General features: G+C 50.2%; 1 protein-coding gene across 1 annotated transcript in view; it reads right to left on the minus strand.

Annotated features, from left to right (window-relative positions):
• The window catches only part of SIK3 (SIK family kinase 3), a 40,347-nt gene extending 38,297 nt beyond the window's left edge, over positions 1-2,050 (minus strand). Inside the window, 1 exon segment of the mRNA XM_009332353.1 lies at positions 1,940-2,050. Coding sequence (XP_009330628.1) covers positions 1,940-1,981 — 42 coding nt within the window. The 5' untranslated portion in view covers positions 1,982-2,050.
• Between the last annotated feature and the right edge of the window lie 5,362 nt (positions 2,051-7,412).

Here is a 7,412-nt window from a genome sequence, read left to right on the forward strand (position 1 = left end):
GCCAGTCAAAATCTCTTACATTACGGACTACTATTGTTATAAACACTTTCTCCTCTTTCGCTTATACCTTTTAAGTTTTATAAGCTCGAGGAAACGTGATTTTTAAACTCAGATTCCTGATGGAAGCTGTGAAAGGCTCTGAATTCCCAACTCCAGGTTTTAGTAGGTGTCTTTATCTAAAAATAAATGCCACTGAAAGTACCCAGAAAGAACGGCCAGATGAAACACGCTCCACAGCGGGTATTCTTTTCTCACCTTAGCGAAGCTGAGCCACAAGTGTCACCTGTTCAGCATCATATAAAAACTTTAGGTGGAACAAAACAGGTTGAAAAAGGTTTTTTTTTTTGCTCAAAAAAAATAATAAAAAGCTTCAAGGAGTCAGTGTGCAAAGAAGCGTTCCCTAAGTACCTTAAAAATGCCGCAATCCTGCAGTGTCTGCTGTAAGCATCTCGCACTTGGCGGTTTGGCCAAACTAGCCAAACATTAACCTCTGTCACTGCTACTCAGTTTTAACTCTTCGGAGCCCAGGTAAATACTCTCATCTATCAGGCAGAGAGGAGAAGCAGACTGGGCTTGACCAGACAAGAGTTAGTTCTAGGGAACGGCAACTTCTATTGAGGGTTACCACAACTTCTCCCTTAAAATGCACACACAAACATTATGTTACAAAAGGAAATAACCCCAGCATATTTCCCCCAGGATTTCAACTTTTTAACGTTCTGATGCCTGCCACCCGAGTCAGGCAGCCACAAACAGGAGACCGACCACCTTCACCAGCCTCTTGCACCTGAATACTTCCCTAAGACGAAGGGCCCTGGACAGCCCTTTCCCTGCTTCGCGCACCGGCCCCAGGAAGAGCTAACTTTCCATCCGCAGCTTGGATGGAAGTCCCCCCTCCATTCCCCAAGCAGCCTGTGACTGTGAGCCCTCTGGCAAGTGCACTGCTGCAGCAAAAGGGGCAGGTAGTTCCGCCTGAGCCTGGCAGTCAGCGGTCAGCTCTGGCAGGATCCCGGGAAGGAGCCTCTGTCCCGCAGCTTCCCAGAACCGGGACTGCAAGCAACAAAGGAGAGTTTGTGCAGAGCTTTTTAGCGCTCTCGGGTTGTAAGTCACTGCTTGAGCCCTTGTATCAGAAAGGCCCGGGGAGGGACTCGTTCATCTGCCCAACAGCTTCCGAAACAGCATTTAAAATTTCACCAAGGTGATGGCTTCCTTTATTCCCCTGCTCCCTGCCCGTCTCTGGCCTGTTGCAACCTCCTTGCTGTTCTATTTGATCGTGCAGTCGGAGGGACACCACCAAATACACACGTAACAGGCAACACACGTGGATTCTGTCTCTGGTGGTTTTGTTTGCAGACCAAAAATGCCAAACAAGCTGGAGAAAAAGTCTGCAACCAACGTTCAAAAGCAGGTCTGCCGCTGCCATTGATGGCCGTCCAGGAGAGCACAGAGCAGAGCAGCACGTCCTCGGGGCCACAGGGCAACTGGGCAGGGGGGGGCGCAGAGCAGGGGAGCCGCATGCTTTCAGTCCTGCTAGCGGGCGAGATCGGGGCCACAGGGCAACTGGGGCAGGGGGTGTGTGTGTGCAGAGCAGGGGAGCCGCATGCTTTCAGTCCTGCTAGCGGGCGAGACTTACCCTCTCCCTTAAATTGGGAAGGGGAGCCCGCATCCGGTTTCAACCGGGAAACTGAAGAGCACACAATAGCCATAAACAAATGGCAAGAGGCCAGCCCACAGCGGAAGCGTGACCTCCCAGAAAAGAGAAGGATTAGCCACACTTCCCCGCCCCTCTAATCAAAGTACTCTGAGACCTAGAAAACATAAAGCACTTTCCCAGTATCTCACCTAGGAGAAACGGAGGGATAACCCTAGAGAAAGCACTGCTATACAGCGTAAAGCTATAGCGCAGGGGGATGGAAAACCCGCTGCAGAGTGCTCCTACCTGGTATAACCTGATGATATGTGGGTGGCAAAGCATCTTCATGATCTGAACTTCTCTAAATATCTTCTTCAAGTTCTCTTCATCCAGCTGTGTCTTATCAATTATCTTTATGGCAACCTAGCAGGAAGGGAAACAAAAGAGAGGTTATTGACCCGATGGCATATTAGGAAACGCATTTTTTAAAAACAAACGCTGCATACAAGACCCTGCTGGGCTGTACGAAAACAGAATACGTCGTCCCCGCCTCAGAGAGCCTGGGATCTCCGAGCAGCCTCCCAGAGTCCAGCCAGCTTGCCGTAAGCTGGGCAGGAAGAAGCTTTGTTTCCTCGCTCTCAGCACATCTTCCCTACAGAGGGGACCTCGTCAAGAGAGCAGTGTTGCAGAAGGCAGTGGGATTTTTGGGCTGTCGCCCGTTACCGCCGCACAGCACCTTCACAGAGGCGCCCAATACTGTGCTGAAAAGCAAGTTATTTCTGAACTCCTGGACATACTTCAAGCGAGCCCAAACATTTGTTCTGTTTGCTCAAAGGAACCGGCTGCCTAGATCTCACCACCCAGCTTCGCTCTTCAGCCTCGCCGCTGTCGTGTTAACTTACTGCTGGAGGACCTGCCCAAACAGCAGCCTGAGAGCTGCAGTGCTTCGGCACAAGGGCAGCAAGACAGGTGGAGAAGTTGCCAGCTAGCCACGCAGCGGGGGAACAGCTTTCAGGGACTGAAATCCGGACGCAAGCGGAGCGGACTCTGTCGCATTAGCCACACAACGCCTCACCATAACAGGGCTGGAAATGGGGGGGTGGGGGGTCAGGCTTCTAACAATCGAGGTATTTATTTATCTATTTTAAAACAGAAGTGCTCTATAACGCTACACCAACGTAGCTGAAACGAGCCTAAGTGCTTCCAGTCAGCTGCTCGCCAGCCTCAAAGACTTCCTTGCTTCTCTTCCCTCCACCTTCCCCGAGCATCCTTCCCCGGCGCTGGCGGCTCCCAGCTCTTTTGGGCACGGACAGCAAAGCCGTCAGACTCCAAACAGGGAGATGCTTCTGTCCTAAAAAGTACCTCCCCTCAAGCCCACTGTAGGAAAGTAATCTGTTTCATCCAACACGCACAGATAACAAGGAAAGGAATCTTTTCCGGAAGGCCTGATTTAGCAGGGGAGAAAAGGCAATTCTCTCAGCCAGTGCGACACGTTGCTGGAGCAAACAGCCGAGAGAAAAGGCTGCTCTTACCGGCAGCGGAACATTTGCACTGCTTCTTCTAAATCAGATTTCAGCCTTGAGTTAATAAGTACCTTCCTCCCCACCAAGAAACAGCAGCGCGAGCGAGCAGCTATAGTACGCCAGCCTAGTTCCAGATTTGTGGGCTGAATTAACGATCCACCGGCAAGTTTCCTCGCTTAGAGATGGCACTCTCCCTGGGAAAAGAACCGCTTTTACAAATCTTCCGCCGGTTGCTTTGCTGAAGCGTCATTTACAAAACTTCTGTCAAGGAAGACTGCAGAATCATGCAAAGACATGGGGAAGGGCATGCAAAGCAGCACTGCGGTAAAAAACGCTGACGATGCACAACCAGAGAGATTTGACACAGGAGCCCAAAGCCCAATTACATAAATGCTTAGCTGGTAACAGACTCCAGCATTCGCTAGGGACGAGGACAAGTGTTCCGCGCACAGAGGCGTGCCATGTCCCTGGACAAAAAAACCACAGTGGCACACGATCCGAAACACACGTGCTTCTCCTCCAGTGCCCAACCCCAAGTGCAATGCTACATGATGCTCTAACAGGCATGTTGCTGTTTGGAGAACAAGAAAAAAATTTAAAAAAGGATCTTTAGGGTCTTTAAGGGAACAATCTGAAGCACATGAAAATTAAGCTTCGTATCGTATGATAAAACCCTTGCCGGGGGAATAACTGCCCTGCATGTAAGCAGAACGCAGCAGAATCCCGAAAAGGCACCAAGTACAATAAGCCGTTTCTTTCATTTGAAACCCTTAATTCAGAGCGCAGGAACGACTCCAGACTCCTAAGTCACTGAGCATGCTTCCCGCAGCAAGAACAGAAGCTGACAGGCAGCCAGGTCTGGCACTCAGCACTAGAAGCTGCTGGCAGGAACCGGGTCAGAGCCGAGACACAAGGTGAAACGGCAGAATCGGTCCCCGCTCCGTGACGCTGCCAAGCGCTAACCGGCAGTGGTTAACAGGGTGACGAGCCACCGCTGTCCTGTTCTAGGCCGGCAGCGTCCTGGGCTGCTGCTCACCCTCTGCTGAGGAGCGGATAGGCGAGAAGCACGCATTTCATTTAGCTAGGGCTCTGGCAGATCTGCACCGTGTAGTTTCAAGGACAACGCTCAGGAGTGGACTGGGAAAGTTGAGAGCGCCAGAGTGGGCTTGGAGAGCACTCGGTACGCGCTTTTCACCAAGGATTTTCCCTGCAAGAACGAGCTTTTGTAAAGCTGAAACCAAGATACATAAAAAACTAAGAGAAGCTTCCTCAAAGAGCGAAGCCAAGATGTCTACTGAGAGACATGAGTCATTTTCAGGCGCAAATACGTAAACGAAAATCCACAGATCTGGAGTATTCCTAAGCTCCTTACTCATTTCCCAGCTCCGTATTTGCTCTAAGGAAATCTCATTTCCCAGCTTAATTCTACGGCTTGAGTTGACGCTCTTGGCCAAGTTCAAGGTATGTAGAGCATTCGATTGAATATAGCTTGGTCAGTAGGGCCAGACGAAACAGAAGAACTGAATGACTCTGTTTTTCTCTCCGGTAACGCGGGGCAGGCAGAACCGGGCTGCCATCTCACCCGCTTGCCTGCCCCACGCTTGTCACCTCGCTACGCTGCGTGCTTCGCACGGGGTGCCCTGAAGCTCCACGCCCGCAAGACACACGGTACCCGAATCGGTAGCAAAGGAACACGAACGCCAGCCAGAAGATGTCTCCTGGTGAAGGATCTTATTGTGAGTTCGGCCGAACGGGTGGTCCTTGAGCAAACCTAAACCCATCCTCAAAAGCTATGAGGAGGAGAGACCTGGCATTTCTGAAGAGGTTTCTTCAGAATGTTTTCATTCCATTCAAATGCCTCCAGCAACTGATGTAATAGAAAAGGTAAAAGTCTCCTGAAAAAGCCTAGGGAAACCACCTTGCGCTCCGGTTTCAGGAAATTCAGAGCTTCCTCACGAACGTGCGAGGGTGGAAGTAGGAAATCCCCTCCGCGCTCGCCGCAGCAGGGAGAGCGCAGGGAATTTCAGGGGTGGGGGCTTGCGTTTCACCTGGGGCTTTGTGGAGGGACTCTACTCGGTTCGGTTCAGAGGACTGCTTTTTTTTCCCCAGAGGGAAGGAGCGGTTTAAAGGCTTTCCAGAACAGAGCAAGTTGGTTTTCTCCACTCCTGCATTTCCCAGCTGGCTAATATTCTCCCTTCCCTTGAAAGACGATTCAGGATTTCAACAGAAAAAAGACCGGCTGAAGTCCTCTGGTCACAGCAGCCAGGCCGACTTCATCTAAAACTCGGGTCGCAGGGGAGCAGCCACAATGGATTCAGCCCTGCTAACTGCGCGCTTTCCTTCCTTTGGGAAAGTCCGCCCTGCCTAAGCCTCCCGACCAGGAAAGAGCCCCTGCAACTGCACACCCTCCTCCTCCTCCTCCTCCTCCTGGGTCTTTCCTCATCCTCCAAGCTGTCGATGCAGGTCACGCGCAGAAGCCTGCAGCTTTTGGTTGCAGCCCTCCCTTGCTCGCAGTAACTTGCTGCTGCCGTCACGAAACCATCTCACCCCAGGAGGAAGCATCACGTACAGGCAAACAGGTTTCTCGCTCCAACCGAAGGGAGCACTAATGTTTATGGCACCACTAGAAGTAGAGCTCTGTAATACCACTTATGCAAAAAGAACGATTTTCAGGTAGTCTCGTGAAACACCAGAAAAACCCCAAACCCAAAATCAAGCGCACTCCCTTGCGCCTACCGATACCGTATAAAACAGAGAGGAGAGAGCAAGACTAAACGTGTTTAAATAAAGCACAAATTCAGCTACAATTAGAAGTGGAAGAAAACCACGATCGGGTTTCTTAAACAATGAAATACTATAAAAAAGGAGTCTGAAAAATTAACTGCTCCTTTATCAGAAGTCAATGAAGCTTACAGGCAGTAGGATATATGCCAAGTCTGGAGCATACATGCTGCTACCAATTAATAAAATGTTCTCTCCATTTCTAAAGATTTCTTTTTTTTTTTTTCCTTCTTGGATCCAAGCAAAATTACGCTGGTAATTTGAGGAAGAAATTGTTACTTGGAAGACATGTTAAGTTGCTAAAAACAACAGCCGGTAAAGAGAGGGTAAGGTGTTCAAACTGATGCCTGCAAGTGTGGGAGTCTTGCGCTTCCGAGCCTGGCGGCTTGTCCACTTTATTTCCAGATTTTTCTTCTCCTGGTGCACGGCAGCAGAATTTTTCTTGATTCTACAGCTGCCCTGAGTATGTGTGCATGTCAGGCGAGAGCCTTGCGCGAAGTAGCGGAAATTTCAGCCGCAGATTAGCATGAAAGGAAAAGGGGTAGTTGAGGAACTAAAGGAGAGGTACCGAAACTCTGGAAGGCCAAAAGGGCACGAGCAGTCATCACCGATACCAACATCACACGGAAGTCAAGAGGGACGGAAACGGCATTTCAGGCCAAAACAGCAAGTTGCTTTCACTGCACCCCAAGAGGCTCACGGATGTGAGCTCCCCGGTGTCCCCAGCAAGCCCGGGCTGCCCCAAGCACCGACCATTTTCTGCATCCCAGCATACGGAGCCTTTGGATTTCCCGGCTAGCAAAAACGGGGTTCTCCTGAAGTTCTGGAAGCATAAACAGAATTCTAAGTTCCTGGTTTGCACTCAGAGATCCGATTTTAAAATCTGGTAGCCACCAGAGCTAGGAGGTCACGCCAAGGGCGAGCGTCTCCTAAACGAGGCACAAGGCTTGGTATAGGAGAGACTACCTACTTGCAGGAATTAAAATTTATATAGACATCCTGTTTATCAGCTAAGCGCGGCTAATATTCATATCGACTTCCTCGAATCAATGCCGCCCTGCCAACAAGAAGGGAAATAAACTGCTGGGTGCCCAGCGGACGGGCAGGAGGAGGACGGGGGCGGCACGGAGGCAGGGAAAGGACAGCCACCGTGCCCTTAACTGCTCCAACTCCCTGGAAAGTATGTAAGAGAGGGGGGAAAAAGGTAGGAGCAAACAGTCTGTTTTCAGTGGAAAGGAGCCATGAAACAGCGAACATTTCCTTTTCCCTGTGTGCAGTGAACAAAGGAAAAGGCTGAAGACCCTGTCCTGGGCTAACATCTATTGCTTCATGCCGCACATTTGCTTCGATCTAATTATAAGGATAATTAAAGCTTCCTGCATGGGTATCATTCCATAGAGAAACCGCCTTTTCTGTTTCGGTTCTGTTGTGCCTATAGCGCCATAAGTTAAAACCAGGAAAAACCCCACTTCTTT

This window comes from Pygoscelis adeliae, unplaced genomic scaffold, assembly GCF_000699105.1.
Source record: "Pygoscelis adeliae isolate BGI_AS28 unplaced genomic scaffold, ASM69910v1 Scaffold760, whole genome shotgun sequence".
Lineage (NCBI taxonomy): Eukaryota > Metazoa > Chordata > Aves > Sphenisciformes > Spheniscidae > Pygoscelis > Pygoscelis adeliae.